General features: G+C 41.0%; 1 protein-coding gene across 5 annotated transcripts in view; it reads left to right on the top strand.

The window, feature by feature from the left end:
- Positions 1–21,820, top strand: part of PACS1 (phosphofurin acidic cluster sorting protein 1) — a 130,545-nt gene that overhangs the window by 18,633 nt on the left and 90,092 nt on the right. The window contains exon 1 of one of the 5 annotated variants that reach the window (XM_064492107.1): positions 20,129–20,148. The exons of the other annotated variants lie outside the window; for them this stretch is intronic. Coding sequence (XP_064348177.1) covers positions 20,144–20,148 — 5 coding nt within the window. The 5' untranslated portion in view covers positions 20,129–20,143. Of the gene's footprint in view, positions 1–20,128; positions 20,149–21,820 lie in introns of those variants that run through there. 5 annotated transcript variants of the gene reach the window in all.

The following is a 21,820-nucleotide window of genomic DNA, read 5'->3' as shown; positions in this document are numbered from 1 at the left end:
TGGGGATTGAACCCAGGACCTTGTGTTGTGTCATATGTTAGTTTCCACATATATGTGATAGTGTATGATATTTGTCTCTCTCTCTTTAACTTACTTCACTTAGTATGATAATCTACGGGTCTATCCACGTTGTTGCAAATGGCATTATTTCATTCTTTTTTATGACTGAATAGTATTCCATTGTATACACATAAGTGGTTCGTTCCTTTTTATTGCTAAGTAGTATTTCACTTGAAACAAATACTACAATTTGTTTATTCATTCTCCTGCTGACAGATGTATGGATTGTTTACAGTTTGGGGCTTTTATGAATAAAGCTGCTACGAATGTTCTTGTACAAGTCTTTTTGTGGACTTACATTTTCATTCCTTTGGGGGTAAATATGTAGGAGTGGAACGATGGGTCTTAGCTTAGGTTTCTGTTTATCTTTATAAGAAACTGCCGGTTTACCAAAAGTGGTTGTGTCAGTTTTGATTGTTCTCACTTATGGTGGCTGATTCTAAGGTGGCCCCGATGATCCCTGTCCCTGGTATTCGTGCTTTAGTGTAATCCCTTCCCTTTGAGTGTTGGGGGGACCTGTGACCTGCTTCTTCCTGATGGGAAATGGCACAGGTGTCAGGATGTACATGATTACATTACATCAGTTTGTAGTGCCCACCTTGTGAGAAGGCTCCCTCCCTTGCTGGCTTTGTAGAAACAAGTCACCATGCTGTTAGCTGCCTGTGGAGAGGGCCACATGACAGGAAGCTGAAGGCAGCTTCAAGTCCATACTCAGCAAGAAATGTGGCTCTCAGTCCAATAGCCCACAAAGGACTGAATGCTGCCAACAAGGAGGTGACCTTGGAAACAGATCCTACCCCACTCAAGCCTTGTGTGAGACCACAGCCCTAGCTGACACCTTGATTGGAACCTTGTGGAGGACCCAGCTCAGCTGTGCCCCGGCTTCCAGCCCACTGAAACTGTCAGGTAATTAACGTGTATTGCTGTGAGCTGCTGAGTGTGTGCTGATATTGTTGTGCAGGAACAGAGCACTAATACCAGCAGTGGACGAGAGTTCCTGTTGCTCCACGTTTCTACCGGCACTTCATTCTGCCTGCCTTTTTAGTTTTAGCCATGTAAATGGGTATGAATTGTTCATTACTTGGGGTTTTATTGTGCATTTTCCTAATGACTAATGACGTGGACTACCTGCTGACTGGCCATTTGGATATCTTCTTTTGTGAAGCTTCTGTTCAGGTCTTGCTTGGTTTATAAATTGGTATGTTTGTCTTTTAATAATTTATTTGTAGCAGTTCTTTATATATTACAGATCAAGTCCTTTCAGACATAGGTCTGTGTGTGTGTGTGTGTGTGTGTGTGTGTGTGTGTGTGTGTGAGATATACTATTTTCTTCCAGTCTATGACTGGGAGGAACTCCCACATCCCTCTCATCTTACCCATATTCCCAAACTCTTTACATTTTACCCATTTATCCTCTTATGCTATCTTTCTCTAAATTAGCTTTTCTGAGCCGTTTGAGAACTAGTGCCCTCTCACCCCTAAATTTTTCCCCTCATCAGGTGAACCCCTAAATAACTACTCCCTGTCCTTCTATGTCAGGTAATCAGCGTCGATAAAACCCTTTTCTTCAGTCTGTAGACCCTGTTCACACTTTGCCAGATGCCCAACATTGCTTCCTTTTTGGTTTTGGCCCAGGATCCTCCTGAGGAACATGCACCGGATTTAGTTGTTGTCCTCCAATCTGGGATAACCCTTAGTCTTTTCCTGTAATTCGTGCCCTCAGCATTTGTAGGTTCAGGAGGGTGATCTGCAAGCTGAATCCTTAATATTTCCTCATGACCAGATGCAGGTTGTGATTTCTTGCCAAAAATATTGTAGAAATGATGCCGCAGTATTCTCAGTACATCACATCAAGGAGGACATGATGTTAACCAGTCCCGTCCCCAGGGATGTTGGTCATGTTGGTGTCTGCCAGGTGTCTCTACTTTTCTTCACTGTGAAGTCATTGTTTTTCTTTTTGTAACTTATGAGTATTTTGTGTGGAAACAATTTGAGATCATGCCAACATCCTGTGCCTCATCAAATTTCAAACTTACCAGCATTAGTGTCCTTCCTAAATCAACAGCCACTATGTGTTTGCCAAATTATGATTTTTTTCATTTCCATTATTCCTCTACTTTTATAAATTGTTCTACTGTGGGGGAGGCTCCCTCCCTTCTGCCCTTCCTCCCTCACTCCCTTCCTTTCAGTGTGGACTCATGGATTTGTAATGTATTCATTGGATTGTAATTTATTAGTGTCAAGTATTTATTGATAATCAGTATTTACTTATTTTGATCCTCAGATTACTCCAGGAGAGTTCTTTCAAGCTCTTTCCCTCTTACATGTTCTTGGCATTCTTTGAACACTTCTAATTTTCTGAAACAAGATGTTCCAGGCTTATCTTGTGTTTTCCCTGCCCTGGGCCTGGAGTCAGCCGTTTCCCTGAGGAGTCCTGGTTCTTTTAGTGGAGGATGGTATTTAGAAACCAAGATTCGGGGGTTTGTTGTGCTCATTGTTACAGGATGTCATTGCTCCTAGATTCTCTCCGGAGACAGAGCCGGGAAATCTAAGTGTGTATCTACAGTACACAACACACACATATACACACACTCTGTCACTCTCATCTCTTTCTATATCTAATCTAGTTCTGTAGAGAAACTATATAGTTTTTTAAACTGTAAAAAAACAAGAATTGAAACTAACATCTTCAATTCCAGGAGAATACCTCAGGGTTCTCTCCCGCCTTCCCCCTTTCTGTGTTTGTTAGTACCTTTTCCAGGAGTGAGAAATCTGGCTTTCATTATCTTCAGTCTGCTTACTCATTTACTCAATTAGTTTACTTACGTGCTCATTGTAAGTGATCTCCCGACTGCCCCGGCCTTCTCCTCCCCCTGCCACACCTGCACGCTGCGCCCCGGGCACCACTGGAAGGTGGAAGCAGGAGGACAGGGAGACGAGTGGAAAACTTAGCAATGACCCTGACGACAACAGAGGTGGAGCGGGAGAAACAACCCGATTTACTCTGTAAAATCTTAAGTAGTGTTTGTTCCAGTTATTTACTCTTGTGTAAAAAAAAAAGCCACTCTAAAACTCAGTCGCTTAAAATGTAGGCAGTGTTATTTGACACACGCACTGCAGTTTCGACAGAGCTCGGCAGGATGCTCTGCTCTGCTGGCGGGCAGTTGGGTGGCTCCAAGGCGAGGGGCTGCAGTCTTCTGCGGGCTCTTTCACTCACACATCTGGCAGCCTGAGCTGCACTGGGCCACCTGTAGGTGGCTTTTCTGTGTGGCTCTTTGGCTTCCTCCCCTCTCAGTGGCTGGGTCGCCAGGGCAAGAATCGCAGGAGAGAGCGAGCCGGGCAGAAGCTGCGTTGCCTTTTCTCACCTGGCCTGGGAAGTCATAGTGTCACTTCCACAGCGTTCTCTTCATTAAACGCCAGTCACTAAACCCAGCCCATAGTCAAGGGGAGGGGAGTTTGCTTTTACCTTTTCATAAGAGAACCGGCAAAGAATTTTTAGACATGTTTTAAAGCCAGCTTACTATTTTAAAGTATTTTCTGAACGGATGGGAGAGTTTTTCCTTCATACAGTTTGAATTTGTTTAGTAGTTTTCATTCTTTTTTTAAAAAGTTTAAAGATGTATCTATGCTCTTACATGGATTCATAAGCGAGATTGTATCGTGTGTATGTATTGTTTAGTGAACTCTTGTTTCTCTGTTTTGCTTCCCTTGTTTCCCCTCTCTCTCCACTTTCTCCGGGAAGCTCGTATTTGCATCCTCCCGTGTTTGTCTCCACACTTGTGCAATATAGAAACGTGTAACATGCACAGAGTGGGTTGGGGATATCTGTTAACAATGGAGTCGTGATAAAACTGATTTTTGCATCTTTTCTCACCGAACACCTTGTAGAAATCCCTGTAAGTCAAGAGATTTTGTTCTGTTTTGTTCTTTGTAATGGTGGCACAAATTCTGTTTTCTGATTTGGTTATTTGATCACAAAGGAATAGGAGACTGAACTCAGGAAGCAGGAATAGAGAGGGACGGGCTTTAAAAAAAAAGTAGTTGGGAATGAGAGAGAGAGATGAGTACTCAGTATTCGTGGATCTTAGACCAGATGTGCCATCAAAGGAGACAGGTTGGGAACATGCATTAGAAAGGTGCGTTGATTGGTTTCAACAGGCAAATTAGTGTTTTCGTGTACGCTGAAATTGCCTACCAGGCAGCCGAAGGCACAGGACAAGCACAAGAGTCCAAGGATAAGGTTGGGGCTGACAGACAAAGCTATGAGGTGGATGGTCACTTGAGAGAGCTGTGTCTTGGCCAGTATATGCTGTTAGTGGTAGACCCAGAAAATGACTGAGATTTCATTACACCAGGAGCCTGTGTATTTACACATGATGCATTAAGTTCTGTCCATTTTTTGGAAACAGAGTTTTTGTTTTCCTTTTATGTAATATGGGGTGAGAAAACCTTTTGCTAAATATAACAATGAGTTTGCTATTTTGGAGGCACTTAAGACATTTAAAATTTGAAACCAGAGCTACCTGACTGGACCTTCCTTGATCTCTTCCCTCAAATCAAACCAATCTAGGCTACATGTGGTAATTAACATCATTGAATGGCTGAAGAAAGATTTTGTTTTTCTCTTCTCCTTTTATGTTAGAGAGAAGATTTGTAGCACAGTTAAATGATGGAAGCAAAACGAATAGGGCAGACACATGATTCTACTGAAACTCTTGAGCTGATAGCCATACTGGTTCCATTGGGATGATGACAGTGGTGACGTTTAAAATCCTGGTGGCCCTGAAGTCAGTGGTGGAGAATAGTAATGCCATCTCCTTTTTAGGAACAAAAATCTTGTTCTCCCTACTGGCTCCTGGAAAGTTGAGGGGGAATGGTGGTTATTTTCTACTTTTAGATTGGATTCCTGAAGCTCAAAACTAGAGACAGCCCACAAGCTCTGTGTAAATGGTACTGCTGAAATGATAAAAGGCCTGCAGATTTAATTTTTATGGGGGTGGGTAGTGAAAGGCCCTCCTGTTACTGTGCTGAGAAAGCTACAGAGATGCATATGATACAAGCCTGTCCTTAAAGAGCTCACTGTCTTGGCGTGAACAACTGACAGCTACACAGAGCAGATCGAAGTCAGTCACACGTAGAGGTACCTGCTGAGACGGTACAGGAGAAAAGGGCATTAATTCCTCTGTAGAACCTGGGATTTAAACTGGAGTTTTTGCTTTCAACTTTTTGTTGTGGAAATTTCAAAAATATACAAAAGTAGAGAAAATATATAATGAATTCCTGTGAACTCATTACCCAGCTTCATTATCAGCTCAGGATTAGTTCACCTATGTCCCTACCTCATCCCCCTACTTTCACCCCCAGATTATTTTGAAGCAAATCCCAGACATAGGATTTCTTCTATAACAATTTAAATATGTATTTCTAAGAGATAGGGACACATTTTAAAAGTACCTAACAACGAGGGTGGGAGCATATAGCTCAAGTGGTAGAGCACATGCTTAGCATGCACAAGGTCCTGGTTTCGAGGAAAATAATTAAATAAGTAGACTTAATTACCTCCCCTCAATAAAAAACAAAATAAAAGCAAATAAAAATATCTAACAACTATACCATTATCTGTCCTAAAATAATTAACAGTAAGTCCTTAATATCTGCTTACAGTCAGTTGAGCTGGACTTTACAGAGAGAAGATATGCATAGGTTGTGAGTGGGAGGAAAGGAATTCAGGGTGAGGGAACAGCATGTGCAAAAGCAGGGACATGTGCGTAAGTGGCAGGTGGTGTAAAACTGGTGTGGGGCTGCGGCAGTGGAAATGGCAGATAAGAGACATTGTGGAGGGAAATTCAGTGGAATTGTCCAGTTGAGGACAGCAGGTGTATCTTCCCTCTATTTCTGGTTAACAATGTCTGAGTGGTCGTTTCGAGCCGTATAGAATGGGATCGGCAAACCGTGTCCTGTTCTCAGTGTGTTTGTAAGTACGGTTGTTGGGCCCACAGCCACATCCATTCATGCACATGTGCTGGACGGCTGCTCTCGCCCTGCAGAGGTAGAGTTGGGGGGTTGCAGACACCCTGTGGCCTGCAAAGCCCCAAATATTTACTGTCCAGCCCTTTATAGATGGAGTTTGCCTGCCCTGATCCGAAGAAACTGGGTCCTGGGTTTAGTGCTGTCAGAAGACCGTGCTGAGTGTACTGGTGAGGCGCAGCCGTGGTTTGCTGACACACAGGAGCCAGAAGCCTGGGAATTTGCTTCGTTCTGTCTTTATCATTTACTCTATTCCTCAACAAAGTGAATTTCTCTAAGAATTTCTCTGCCTATTTGATTTTTACCCAGTTTATTGCCTTTCTTTCCCACTAGTCAGGGATTTTTGCATGTTTTCTTCACTGTTCTATCCCCAGGGCCTGGATTAGTGCCAGGCACTCAGTAAATAATTGTTGAATAAATAAGTGAACGCGATAGTGTCTTTGCTTCTCTTCTGCATGAGACACATTTGGAGCTTCTTGGGGAACAAAGATGATGTATTTTTAAGTGACAATGATGCTATTATGTAAATCCATTATAATTTTCCCCCAACAAGGTTTAGAAAATAGTTTCATCAATACAATGGAGTTTTAAGCAGCAACTAAAACTAGTAATTACGAAGACTGTAGCAATGTGGGAACGTGTTTATAATGGGTCAAAATCTTACGCACACTGCCTCTAAAATATATACGAACATGGACAAAGACTAGAAGATAATGCAAAAATGAAGTGATTGTTTTAACCCTTCTCTTAAATTTCTTTAAAATTTTATTTCCAAAATTTTCTTTAATTTCTTTCTCATATTTTTTATAATGATTTTTTAAATATGTAATTTTTCCATGCCCCACACGTATACATCTGTACCATGTCCAGAAATACAACCTTTAGTTTAGGTCACAAATAATACAATCATCAGAAATGAGAGTTAGGACTGGAAAGGTTGGTGCACATTATGGGCGAATGTTCCACTTTATCCAGTAGTGACGTGCTCCTGTGTACTTCCCAGCAGGAAGCTTGCCCATCAACATTCTTGGTTAGAGCCTGATTTGGGTTTACATATAAGCTTACATTTAGACAAAAGCCCCTTTCTTTGAAATGGAACATGAACAAGTATGGTAGGAAGGAGTGGTCTGGGTGATAATGTCTTAGGTTCGCGTTTTCTCAAAACATCGTTCCCCCTTCCTCTTATTGTGAGATGGACCTTCTGTCCACTTTTCCACAGTACCCGAGGAAGGCAGCGTTTTCTCGAGGATGTGGTAGTTTGGAGCAGTCATTGGGTTTTCTTCCCATTTCACTTTTAGGCAGCCTTTAAAAACATGGATAAATCTTTTCCTCATACTTCAGTCTCTCCATGTGCAAAATTGTTGTTCTCTGTACATCTCCCAAGGATGTGGTGAGTTTACAGTCCTTTCATTTCAATAGGCATTTGTGTTTGTTCTACTCAGCTTCATTTCTATGTTATATATGGTTGGTGTTCCTGCTGTTGCCTCTAGGCTCCATCTGAGTGTCTTGTCAGGGCTGGAATTCCACAGTGCAAAACAAGATACAGAAAGATCCCACAATTTCAGAAGCCTGCTCTTCAAGGGACTGTTACCTCTCAGGTTTAGCAAATGGGAAGATGATGGAGTATCTTTTCTCACTTAATTCAGAGTGAAACCCCGAGTCCTTCCAGTGGTCTCCAAGAGCCTACATGACACACCCCCCACTTCCTCATGGGTCACTCCACTCCTGTCACCTGGGCCTCTTGCTCTTTCTGGACAGTGTCAGACGTGACCTGCCTCATTGTGCTGCTCTGCCTGGTAGATACATGGTTCCTTCTCACTCTTCTAAGTGTTTGCTCGAGTGTCACCTTCCCAGGGAGGTCTGCCCTGGGCCCCCCGCCCCCGACATCACTTTGCTTCTTTTTGTCCATAGCACTTGTCAACCTCTAACACACTAAATGATTTCCTTATATGTTATGTTTATTGTTTACTGTCACCTCCCCTCTCCCGACTAGAATGGAAGCTCCAGAAGGGCAAGGATTTTGGCTGGCTTGGTTCATTGTTGCATCCCCAGTGGTTAGATTAGGGTCAGCGGCATAGTAAGTGTTTGTTGGGTAAATATTTGTCAAATATTTACAATGGCTGGGACCCTGAGTTTTACCTTCTACTTGGAATCTTACTTATGTGATTGTTTACTACCATACCACCTTGACCCCAGGAATATTCTCTTCCCCCTTTAACGGGCAAAGATGAAACCATCTTCTCTTGGTTCTGGTCTGGCAGAACTCAGATAGGCTGGAGAGTTCAAGGCAACGTTTTGAGCACTAAGAACAATAGGGAAATTAGTACAGAAGATGCAAGAAGTGTAATAGTCTAGCTTACAGCATATGACTGGAAACTGCTGACACTAGCTTGCGCTGGCGTCTTGCATGCCCTCGCCTAGCCTGCCCACTCATGAGAATCTAATTCCAGCTTCAATGGACTAGTGCTGACCCTGCCCTGCTGTCCTGCGCGTGGCACCGTCTGAGAATCTGATACTGAAGAGCCCCCCTGTACGTCTTCACAGCCGTCAGCGAGACCAGCAGAGCGCTCGTCCTCCAGTTTTAGTGTTGTGTTAGTCAGCTCGGCTGCCGTAACGAAAGACCACAGCCTGAGTGGCTTAAACAAGACCTTTATTTTCTCACAGTCTGGAGACTGGAAGTCCGAGATCAAGGTGCTGCCAGGGTTGGTCTCAGGTGAGACCTCTCTTGCTGACTTGTGGACAGCGCCTTCTCTCTGTGTCCTCACGTGGCCTCTCTTCTGTGCACGCTTACAGAGGGAGAGCGCTCTTTGGTATCTCTTACTCTTCTTATAAGGACACCAGCCCTGTTGGATTAGGGCCCCACCTTTATGACCTCAGTTAACTTTAATTACTTCCCTAAAGGCCCTGTCTCTAGATGTGGTCACATTGGAGGTTAGGGCTTCAACAAATGAGCTGAGGGTGGGAGTTGGGGAGAGGAGACGGTTCAGTTTGTGTCATCTCGTTTACTGGAACAAACAGCAGTATGCTTCAGGTGAGATGTCACACAGTTGACATGGCCTTCACTAGTTTTTTAGCCAGTGTTTACTGAAAACTAGCCACACTGGGTGCAGGGAGTTCCTGTACCCTGCTGTCAAGAAGCCCATGGGTCAGCAGAGGAGACAGAGAAGGGTGACAAGTGCCTAGCAGGTGAATATATGTGTCAGGGAAGGCGTCCTTGAGAAGATCGTGTGATATCCTTGCGGATCTGTCAGTAACATATCCGTGGTTACAGCACCACTGCACATCATGTAATACTATGATTATAATCCACTCATACAGGGACAGGAAGGCGTGCCTTCCAGCTCCCGCCCAAACCCCCTTCCTTGTCTTCCTTCCCCAGGCTTTCGCCCTTTAGCTGTGGTTCCTCCAGCCTTCTCACCAGCATTTTGCCATGTTATTGAAACAGTCAGTGACATCGCCTCATTCTCCTTTGAAAGTTAACTGATTTTTTTCTTCTTCTTTCTTTTTCTTGACGAGTTGAACATTTAGTTTTCTGAGCTCATCTCCCGGCTTCTGCAGAGGCAGTTCCTGAAGTTAAGTGAAAACTGTTCCCATCAGAGCCTACTGTTTGCCTATAATAAATGATAAAGGAGGTTGTCAGACAACATTAATACTCTGTTTATAAAGTTGCAATTACGGATGCAGCATTTTGTGAAGTTCCTACTGTATAAATGGCACAAGTGATTTGATAAGTTATGACTCCAGAGAATTCCATGCATAGTAAACCAGTATTTCTTTTTCCTCCTCAGGGGATGCACATAACATTAAATTAAGTTTGTTTTGGTTGCCTTATGTTTTAAACTGAGCTGGCTTTCCTGCCTGCGCTCAGGTATGTTTACGAGAGTGTAACTGATTTCTCTAATAGCACGGACATCAAGGGAGCAGCCTTATCCTGCCTCAGCCTCATTCATGCTTCATGGTCTTGAAATAATAAAAAAGCTCTTATTAGTTGCCTTATTGCTTCATGGTCCTTTGATAAACTACCAGAGCTCCTACCAAACACCTCCTGGTTTAATGGCATGCCTTTCCTTCATAGAACACTCCACAAAATATTCAAAATCTAAATGGCGTTCCCTGCGGTAGTCCTCTTTTCTGTTGATTGTACTCCCAAGTCTTTGTGTGTGATGTGTCTGGTCCTTGGGTTGTAAACGTCCCCAGACAGGTGACCTGCTGATACATAAGTTAAACTTACTTTCAGTAGCTTTTATAATTGTGTAGTAGAAGCTTTTAAGAAAGGTTTTAATTTTTTTTCTTTCCTATTATCCTTTCCTTGTGTCTTTCTTGTCCAAATTTGCTTGTTCATTCATCCATCTATTCTTCTGTTCTTCCACCTAACATTTTTTTGGCATGTTAAGTTTTATTAAGTTTCAAATGCAAAGCATTCCAAAAAGAAAAAATTATAGAACTTATTATACCTAAGTTCTATATTCAACTACTAGTTAAACAAGGAAAACATGTTATTCTTTCACAACCAGTATAAAGCCAGAAGAATCAAGACAGATTCTTTTTCTAACAGGAGCAGATTTAAGTCTGCTGGGTCAGCAAACTATTTGCCAAACAGCTGTCTGGTCATTAGGCATACTTACTGAATTTAGTATCCATGTTTACTATGATTAATCTCTGTGTTCTACACTATCTTCAAGATACCTAAATAAAATCTTGAGAGCCAAATGGCCCCCAGAAGCATAAACCCAAGTAATTTAGATTACAGTCTGATTGAGGAAGACAGCTATGTAAGTGCAATGGCTAGTTAAATTTGGTCAGTACCCTCATGGTCTGTGATTAGAAGAGCCTGTCAAATGAGGGTTAAGTTTTCTGGACTATTCTCCACAATCGTAAAGGTTAAACGTGATAGTACTGATATTTACTAGACAAAAATTCTCAGGCCTCCGCCCAACAGTTATTGAAGATTTACTAGCTGATAGTTGTTGTGCAACTTTCTTGGTCCTCTTGACTGTATTCCTGGCCTTAACTTTTTGTTTTTTGTCTCCGTATCCCATTTTTCTTTTCCACCCTTACGTGGAATGTTTTCTGATACTCTGTGAGCTGTCAGTTGTAATTAGTGAAGTTAATTTCTTCAGTAGATGATTCTCTTTTTCTCTTTTGTTAGCTTTAGACGTTTACTTGCCTTGTTTTGTACAAAGGTCTGTACAAAGGCTATTATACAGGGAAAGAAATGTAATTTTCTCTTCTTTTCCTTTCTTATTATTACTGTAACTGACTCATGATGCCTTCATAAATGGATAAACTGTCACTGTCAAATAGAAATGCACTGTGAGCCACACATGTATTTTTTCAGAAAACAGCTTGACTGAGATGTGCTTCACGTACTATACAATTCACTTATTTAAAGTGTACGAGCCACTGGGTTTTAGTGTATTTACAGAGACATATGTACTTTAAAATTTTCTAATATGAAAAAGGGGAAAAGAAATGATGAAATAGACTTTAATAATATATTTTATTTAACCCACTACATCTAAAGTATGATCAATACAAAAGAATTTCCACTGTTGCAGTTTTTAAATTTAAATTCACTTAAATAAAAATTTTAAATGTAGTTTCTTAGTCAAACTAGCTACATTTTAAGTGCTCAGTAACCACAAGTGGTCAGTGGTTGTAACCATATTGAACCATGCAGTTCTAGAAGGACAGTCTTGTTGCAGGATTACTACCTCAGGCAATTGCAATATTTGTTGAAAATGCAAATTTTAACTAATATGCATAAAATATATAAACAAGTTTATACTGTATAGCACAGGGAACTATATTCAATATCTTGTAACCTACAGTGAAAAAAAATACAAAACCGAATATATGCATGTTCCTATATGACTGAAGTATTGTGCTATACACCAGAAATTGATACAGTATTGTAAACTGACTATACTTCAATTTAAAAATAAATAAATAAATAAAATGCAAATTTTCTGACTGGTGACAAGGCTATTTTGGAACATGTTTCAGAGTTACTGGCTGACATGGTTAAGAGACAATATGTTTATTTGCTCTGAGACAGTGAGAAAGCATGTAAGGTGCAGAAGAATGTCTTTTCCACAGTTACTCCAAGAGGATGGAAGAGTTGGTAAAACATTTCACTTGGTCCTACAGCTTTCTTACCCATACACACTCATTCTCAATACATGATGCCCTTAATTGATGTTAGGTACCTCTTTTTCTCATTTCTCATAAATAACTGTAATTTTGGTTTTTGTATATAGTTTGTCCCATGAACCTTTTCAGCATTTTCAAGGAGCAAATAAAGGAGTGGTGTCCTGTTTTTCTGACCTTTTAATCTGTTTTTCCTACAGATGCTTTACTACCAACTTAAAAAATCATTAAACACTGCCTCAGAGCACCACAGCATACAGAACAGTCAGTAAGAGAAAAGTACAGAAATTCAAAGTTTCACAGTGTTTCTCTCCTCAACTCACCAGAGACACTAAATGTGTAACAGTGAAAGACTGCCTTTGTTTTCTAAGATGTGAATCACTTAAGTATATGGTATACAGATTTTATCTTAGGTTTTAAGTTTACAGTCATTTCTGAATACAGAAGTAATGGTCAAGTAGAAAAAAAATCATTAAACAATTTGAAAGTATGAGAAGTGGCAATAACTTCAGGTGCCCTGAGATGTTAGTCAGGTAATTAGTTACTATGATTGGAATATTTGGTGCTAACTGTACTGACTCTAAGGATTTGGCAGTTTCTCAAAAGATTAAACAGAGTTTAACTACAAGACACAGCAATTCTGCTTCTAGATTTATACCTAAAAGAAATGAAAACACATATGTACAAAAACTTGTACATGAATGTTCATAGCAGCATTGCTCGTAATTGTTAAAAAATAGAAACAAGCCGCCTGTCCATCAGCTGATGGGTGGGACATAAAATGTGGTATATCCATGCAGTAGAGTATTATTTGGCAGTAAGAGTGTGAGCTACCGGTCATACCACAGCATGGGTGAACTTTGAAAACATTATGCTGAGTGAAATAAGCCTGTCACATGCTGAATGGTTCTATTTATATGAAATGTCCAGAACAGGAAAATTCTGGACATTAGTGGTTGCCTAGGGCTTATAGGGTTGAAAGAAAATGGGGAGTGACTGCTAATGGGCATGGGGTTTCTTTTGGGGATGGGAAAAATGTTCTAAAATGGACTGTGGTGTGCTGGTTCACAACTCTTGTGAGCGCACTGACAATTGAATTGTCTGCTCTAAGTGGATGAATTATATAGCCCATGTGAGTTATGGTGCCAAAAAGTTGTTCTTGTGAAAAAGAGCTGACAGGCACGAGTTCTTAGTAAATTTACACCAAATGGTAATTCTTGTCCTCTCCACTTTGGTTTTCTCTTCTTTCCTTTCTTTGTTCCCCCTCAGTTAAAAACAAAAAGAAAGAAAAGCTAAAAGCCTTCTGGTCTTTCTGTATCTTAAAACAATTTTTTTTAATTGAGGTAACATTGGTTTATAACATTACGTAAGTTTTATGTGTACAGCATTGTATTTCTGCTTCTGTGTACGCCACTGCATGCTCACCACCAAAACTTCCGTTTCCTTCTGTCACCTTACGGCTGACCCCCTTTCCCCATTTCACCCTCCCCCATCCCCACCCCTTCCCCTCTGGTAATTACTACTTTGTTTTCTCTGTCTATGTATTTGTTTTTGTTTGATTTGGTTTGTTCATTTATTTTGTTTGGTTTTTTTTATATTCCATCTATGAATGAAATCATACGGTATTTGTCTTTCTCCATCTGACTTATTTCACTTAGCATAATGCCCTCAAGGTCCATCTGTGCTGTCTCAAATGGCAAGATTTCATCTTTTCTTATGGCTGAATAATACTCCAGTGTGTGTGTGTGTGTGTGTGTGTGTGTGTGTGTGTACACCACATCTTCTTTATCCATTCATCTGTTGATGGCCAGTTAAGTTGTTTCCATATCTTCACTGTTGTAAATAATGCTGCAGTGAACATGGGGTACACATATCTTTTCAAATTAGTCTTTTCATATTTTGGGGGTAAATACCCAGAAGTGGAATTACTGGATCATATGGTAGTTCTACTTTTAGTTTTCTTAGGAAACCCCATACCATTCTCCATAGTGGCTGCACCAATTTACATTCCCACCAACAGTGTATGAGAGTTCCTGTATCAGTCTTATTCAGCCCAGATTTCCGTGCTTTCCTGAGCAATCCTACCAACCACATTTAGCATTTTTCATATGTGATTTATTATCCTTGTCTTGTAGGTCTTATTAGAAAATGACCCCGTGTAGAGAGAAAATACCGGGGTTAGTGTTTGATCAGGGGCTGTGCTTAAGTAGCATCACACATATTCTGTGTTTAACCCTCACAGCTACTCTGTGCTTCCTCAGCTAACAAACAGCAGAGGTGGAGTTTGAGCCGAGGTCTGTTTGTCTCTGAAGTCCGTGTCCTTAACAGCTGTGATCCCCATAGCTGTGGGGCCAGAGGTTTAGTCCATATGTTAAGTATTTGCTGGTTAATTGTATGTTCTGATACTTCTCCAACTTTTTTCCTGAAATACTCCGAGAGACATATGAAAATATATCACTAGGTGTCTTGTAGTATAGTCCAAAGACTGCCTGCTACAAGTGCAAAATTTCTTTGAAACCTTATGTTTAATCATCAATTGTGTAAATTCAGCATCTTAGTCTTTATACGTGTGTGTTCAAATATAGAATTCTTCCCTCCCTCTCCCCTCATCCCCAATTCTCAGTAAAATTGTCCTTGGAATCCTATTTATCTCGTGAGCTCCTGGTGCATGGAGGTGTATGTCTACTACTTTTAGAAGTGAAATTGTATCATCTTCTTAGTTTCAGACACTGTTTCCTAATACTCGATATCCAGCACTGACTTTTCCTCTCAACTTCAAACTCATATACCGACGTGTCCATTTGCCATCTGCATTTGGATGTTCAGTCAGCATCACACGTTCATTCTGCTGGCAAGGGCTTGGACTACAGGGAAAGCAAAGAAAACGTCTTGTAGATCTGAGACTATACTAGACCCAACTCTTGCCTCTGCCCACAGCTCCAGCCTCTTTTTCCTCCAGTTTTCCCCATCTCAGTAAGTGGGACTGTCACCCTCCTCGTTGCCCATGCCAGACACGTAGGACCTAATCTAGATTCTTCTGTTTTATACCCACTACATCTAACCTATTAGCAAGAGCTATTGATTCTACTTGTAAGATACCAAGCGCCCATCCCCATCTCTTCCGTTTCTTCGCTTTCCCTGGAGTCCAGGCCATCACCGCGGTAGCCACCTACGTAACTGCCCTGCTTCTGCCCTCCCCCTGTACAATTCTTCTCTCCACAGCCAGGGTGACGCTTTGAAAATGCAGATCTGATTATTTTACTTCCCTGCTTAATAGCCTCCAATACAACCCACACTTCTTGGCCTTTGAGACTGTTTGGCTTGGCCTCTGTCTGCCTCTGCAGCCTCCTCCCTCGCCCTCGTTCACCGCACTCCTGTCACGCTGGCCGTCTTGCTGCTCCTAGCCTGGAGCAGCGTGTCCTCAGGGCCTCAGCCCTTGCAGCTGGCTTTGCCTGGGATGCTCTGACTGCTGCCCCGTGCCGTCTCCTCTGTCGTTCAGACCTCAGCTCAGACGGGCCTTCCCTGACTGCCGAGTCTGTTAGACTCACCTGCTTCTCTCCACTTTCTTAGTATGTTATCTTTAACTTTTTCTGTTACATATCCTATCTGAAATTATCTTTTTAAAATTTTTGTATATATCCCCTTCTGCAACCCCTCTCCTCAAAAAAGATTGTTTTACGGAAGAGAGATTGTACTCTCTTGTTCATTACTGTATCCCTGGTGCTCGAGCAGTCCCTGGCATACAGTAGTTCCTTACTGTATGTTTGTTGAATGAGTGATCGCTTTTCCCGTTGCCCGTAGGGCCAGTGTAAGAGTCGGAGCTGTGGTGAACTGACTGCATATGGACAGTGCTGACTTAGAAAATGAAAGTAGTGAAAAGCTTCTGGTGCATGTGTGTTCGTCACAGTTTTAGCCATAATAATTCAAAACTGGAAACAAGCCAAATTTCCCTCAGCAGATGAATGAACAAACACATTGTGGTCCATACAGTGGAATATTATTCAGCCATAAGAAGAAATGAAGTATTGATACCTCGCATACCATGGATGAACCTTGAAAACATTGTGCTGAGGGAAAGGAAGCCAGACAAGAAAAAGCACTGCTCATCCTTCCATTTCTGTAAAATTCTGGAAAAGACAGATCTACTCTGGAGTGACAGAAAAGTAGTTAACTGGGACCTGAGGTGGGAGTGGAGTGACTGGAATGGAACACAAGGAAGCCTTTAGGGTTTTGGAAGTGTTTTCTATCTTCAAGATGGTGATGATTACACAGGCGTATAAATTTGTCAAAACTTATTGGAATGTAAAATTTAAATGAGTCCATTTATTGTATATAGACTGTATCTCAGTGAAGTTGATGGAAAAAACCTCTGGTGCCTGCATTTAAGAGCACTTTGGATTTCTTTTGTTTACCTCCCTATTTCTTGGGCAAATGACTTTTTTAAAATTCAACTTAGTAATTTTATTTTTTTTTTGACACCTTTATTGTGGTATGGTTCCTGTACAGTAAAGTACAGATATTTCAGATGTACAACTTGATGAATTTTGATAGATGTGTACACCCATGGAACCACCACAGTCAAGTTAGCTAACATTTCCATCACTCCTGAAGAGGTGCAATTTTCGAATTCTCAATTTATCCCTTCCCACCTCCTTTAACCTCTGGTAACAATAGGTTTGTTCTGTTTCTGTGAGTCTGCTTCTTTTTTGTAGATAAGTTCATTTATGTCCTTTTTTTTTTTTTCCACATATAAGTGATATCATATGGTATTTTTCTTTCTCTTTCTGGCTTACTTCACTTAGAATGATCATCTCCAGGTCCATCCATGTTGCTGCAAGTAGCATTATTTTATTCTTTTTTATGGTTGAGTAGTATTCCATTGTGTATGTATGTATGTGAGTGTGTGTATACATATATATACACACCACATCTTCTTTATGCAGTTTAAGCAGATGACTTTTAAATTCTAAGATCTCCTAGCCACCTGCTGACTCATCCTAGACAAGATGGCATTCTTGTTCATGAATCAGTACCAACCTCCTTTGGGTCTCCTGTTCTCTGTCTCTGGTTGGCAAAGCATCTTTTTAATTGCAGTGCTGTTGGTTATTTTCAGATATGCTGTTGGAACTTGCCATTAAGGCTACTTGGGTTTCAATACCACCCAGGGACAGGTGCTCCCAGTGGAAGTATGGCTGTTTCACATCACAGCCAGAGAAGAAGTTGCAGTTCACCTGGCTTGACAGGGAGACATAAGCAGTGTACTCTTTAAACCCTCATTTCTTTTAGTTATGATGACTTGTGTACTTTGATCATAGTATAGACTTACCACTTCTGGAGAAATCTTGTTCTTTATGTTTACAACTCATCCTGTTACTATCAACATAGTAGCAGAACTAAAAACTATCTGTTTTGAGGTGTGGCAGATAGAATACTGTCTGATGGTTAAACTCTTGCTCTGACGTTCGTACACTTTATTTAGTATCAGGCAAGTTTTCATCTTTTGTTTTTCTTTCTCTGGTTCATAAAGTCATCTAGTCCTTTTCCCTTATATTAAGACTTTTTATATACAAGTGATATATGAATGGATGTAAAAATGCCCCCAAACTCCCCCCACTTCTCTCCTCATCCCCAGACTAAATCACTACTAAGAATTTGGCATATACTCTTCTAGATCTTTTCCTAAGCATTTAAATACAATATATGTACAGGTTCATGTAAATATTTTACATAAGTAAAATCACTGTGAGTTATTCAGTTTGCTCTTTTCATATAACAAGGGTGTCTTGGAGATTTTTTCCATTCTGTACTTGGAGGTCGTTCTCATTCTTTTTAAGGGCTGTGTAGTATTCCATAGAATTAACAAAACACAGTTTATTTAACTAGTCCCACTAATTGGACATTTAGTTGATTTCTAATTTTCACTTTAATGATCAGTCAAAAAATGATTTGCATTTTGGGGGTTCATTTCTTTTTTAATTTAGTTACATGATTATCTATACTACATTTTCTAAAAAAGCTTATTGGGGTGAGAAGTATCTCACTGATACCGTAAAGTTGGAACCACACTGTTTGGAAACCTTTATTTTGAAAGAAAAGGTTGAATGTAAGTTCTCTGTGATTGTGGGCTTTATTTATCATTGTCTTCAGGGCTTTCCCTTAAGGTATGATTATAAAGCCACAGCCCTGTAATTAGTTATAAAATTATATTACAGTTTTTATCTGGCTAGTTCAAAAGAAGGGTACATCTCTAAGGATCAGAACTAGAACAATACAAGAAATCAGCAGCTGGTTATAATGGTTACTTTAGAGTAATATTTTCCCACTGAGCTGGAGTCAAGCCTATGTGGAAAATGTTTCTCTCTCCCTTAATCTTGTTAATACACATCACTGCCATGGAACTTTCTTCAGCACTTGAGATGTTGAAAACAAACCCACAAAAAGCCCTGATTCTTCACATTTTCTTGCCCTGTGTGTTAGAAGATCCACACATACGTGGATAACTCTGATGTTTAAAGAGGTTTAGAGAGTTATGTTTTCGGCAGATGGGTTTGAGTGTCTCAGAGCCCTCCTGATACAGGTGCGTTTCCTCAGCTCTGCTTTTTAGCCAGTAGTTAGGGCAGAGGGCAGGCTGACGTGTGCAGCCACCCAAGGAGGGCAAAGCTGCCTTCCCGTGACGTTTTGACTGCTTACTTGGTTGGGAAACAGTCTGGGGACACAGTTTCACATGAACTGACCTCGTTGTTAACCTCATCTTCCCTCCCCACCTTTCTTTTCTGGTTTCTGGTTTGCCTTTCTAGTTTGTTATCACACAACAGAGTGAAGGCATCACACTTGGTGGAAATGATCACATTGCTCTGGAGCTTTGAGTTGTCTAGCCTCTGAGCTTCCTTCCTCTTAGGACTTTGTGAGACAAACAGTGTAGGCAGCCTGTCATGTCTGAGGGTTAACCTTTCAATTTACTGTGAATCGGATGAATTAAAACATACATGCACACATTTCCTCTGTTTAAGAATTACCTTGGCAAGAAGTTGGAAATCCTAGAACCTCGTTGCAAAGGAGCATGTGGCTTTTGTGAATGAGTTGTCTCTGATTGTCAGTCTGCAACTAGATCTCTTCAGTGGGAAGGAGACTGTGCCTGAAGGCACCGCAGCAAAAGCCTCAGAGGGCAAAGGGCACAGAGAAGGGAGGGTTAATGAGCAGGAGACCTGGCTCCTGGATGGTGTTCACTGACTAACCTGAAGGCATTTGACTTCTTTACCTCACAGCCTTCCTTTGCCCTCAGTCAGTAGATATTAAGTTTGTTGTGGGTGCATAAAATTGTGTTTATGAAAGGTTTCCAGTGATACTGAGAAGGTGTTTTGTAAATACGAAGTTTTGTGTGTTATCTTGCCCAGGGATGACAGATCTTAGTAGGACTGCCTACTGCCTTAGTAGGACTCTAAGACTGTATTTGTCTTAGAGCTCCCCTCATAGGAGACAAGTTTATTTACTAATTCGGCAGATATTTACTGGGCACGTGTTATATACCAGGCACTCTGCAGGTTTTGGAAATAGAGTGGGAAACAACGTAGATAAACTCTGCCTCGTGAAAATTAGGTCCTAGCTGGGGAGATGTACTAAATAAGAGAACACAAGTAACATATGTGTTGTGTGTTAGACGGTGATAAATGCTAAGCAGAAAAATAAAGCAGGGGAAGAAGACAGGAAGTGTCAGGGGAGGTAGTGTGGGCTAATTATTTTAACTGGCTTCCTCTTGAAAACCATGCATGTTATTTTATGTGTTCAAAACTCTCCAGACTGCCCGAGGGCCCCACGCACGGAAGAGGTTAATGAGCGGGCGGTAGAGGGTCGTCCGTCCATGTGTGACTGAAAGATATGCTTCTCTTTCATGCCTTGTGTGATAACGATGAGGTGAACTTTTCCTTGTTGGTTTTCACGTTATATCTGGCAGTCGTGGCTCTCCAGGCTTTCTGTAAATGATTTGAAGCCCTTGCCGGTTTTGAGGCTCATGTGGTAAGACGGCGGTTCTTCCATTTGTGTTCTGCAGAACCCCGGTGTTCCCGGAGCCTTTCTGGAGGCTCAATGGTCGTTTTAAATTTATGCTTGGGTCTTTTTCATCCAGATTAGTCTAAGTAAGTTAGTCAGAGGCCTGGCTTGACAGAGATGTAGGTATAGAGACTAGATTGAGGGGTTGGTGTGTATTTGTGGGACGTAAACAACATAGATTGTTAGCAGATGCAGTAAGTGGGTGAACCACTGATGTAACTCCTCGGGTGCAGGCCACACAACCACCGTCGAGACTTTGTGCAAGATCTAGTGTCCCTGTAAAGGTAAGAATTTCTTTTCATAAAGGGACTTCTGAAGCTTGCCAGTGAACAGTTTTCTCAGCACCATTCTTGCTGCTAATTCAAGTTTGTATTGTGCAGATTGTTATATACAAGCTGGAGGCATAATGACAAAGTACAGTTCAATGAAACTAGTTCTATAGAAGTCAAACAAGTACTTTACAGCTAAGCTTTTTTTTTAATTGACTTTATCCAGAGAAATAGTTTTAAATATTTAGAGATTGGTTAGACTTATTTTCAAGCCTTTCACAAATGTTGTATCTTTTAATAAAATTGGGGTAGAAATAAAAAAAATTTCTGAGCTTGTTCCTCGTCTGTTTTCCTCTCACCCTTCCCCATTTTCTTTTTTTTTTTCTTCTTGAGCATCTGTGTTGGCTAGGAATACAGATTTAAAAACAAACAAAAACATATACAGGTGATTGACTAGATCGTGGTAAGTACTGGGGTGGACATAAGCCCATGTTTCAGTGAGAACACAAAAGTGGGACACCTCCCCAAGCGGGAGTAGGGGGCGGTTCCAGAAGCCTCCTGAATCTGCGGCTCCAGAGCTGAGTCAGGAAGAAGGCTGTAGCCTTGCTTCATCACTCACTGCTTTTCCTTTGATTTCTTCTGACTTTCACTTCTTTGGTTTAAGGCAGGGTCAGCAGGTGCCCTCTAGCCCACTACCTGTTTTTTGATAGTCCGGAAGCTGTAACTTTTTAAGTTAGTTGAAAAAAATCAGAATAATAATATTTCATGACATGTGAAAATTCTATGAAATTCAAATTTCTAAGTCCATATGTATTAACCTTTATTGGAACATTGCCACTCACTTGTGATTGTCTGTGGCTGCTTTTTCTCTCACTAACATGATACAGTTGAGTATTTGCAACTGAGACCGTATATAGTCCACAGGGCCTCAGATATTTGGGCCCTTTACAGAGAAAGTTTGCCCACTTGAGCTTTAATGCTTTTTATGCCCTATTGAAATGCAGGAGGCTGAAAAAACGATGGTGGTCAAAAGGAAAGCATGAAATCCCGTTCTCTTCTGTTAGCTGGTTGCAAGTAATGCCCAGGAAATGTTTGAGGTGTCTCAGGTCCTGTCTCCCACTAAACCATGATGCCTACACAGCCCAGTGCCCCGTGCCAGGCATTTACATCTCTCATTCTTGTTTTGTCTATGCTAAATTTAGTTATGGAGAAATGTTTAATATTTCTCAAGAAGAGATTATCTGCTGTGAGTCAAAATGATCAGACTG

The sequence above is a fragment of the Camelus dromedarius genome, chromosome 12, assembly GCF_036321535.1.
Source record: "Camelus dromedarius isolate mCamDro1 chromosome 12, mCamDro1.pat, whole genome shotgun sequence".
Lineage (NCBI taxonomy): Eukaryota > Metazoa > Chordata > Mammalia > Artiodactyla > Camelidae > Camelus > Camelus dromedarius.
The sequence above is the reverse complement of the archived record's forward strand: the minus strand, read 5'-3'. Positions and strand labels throughout refer to the sequence as shown.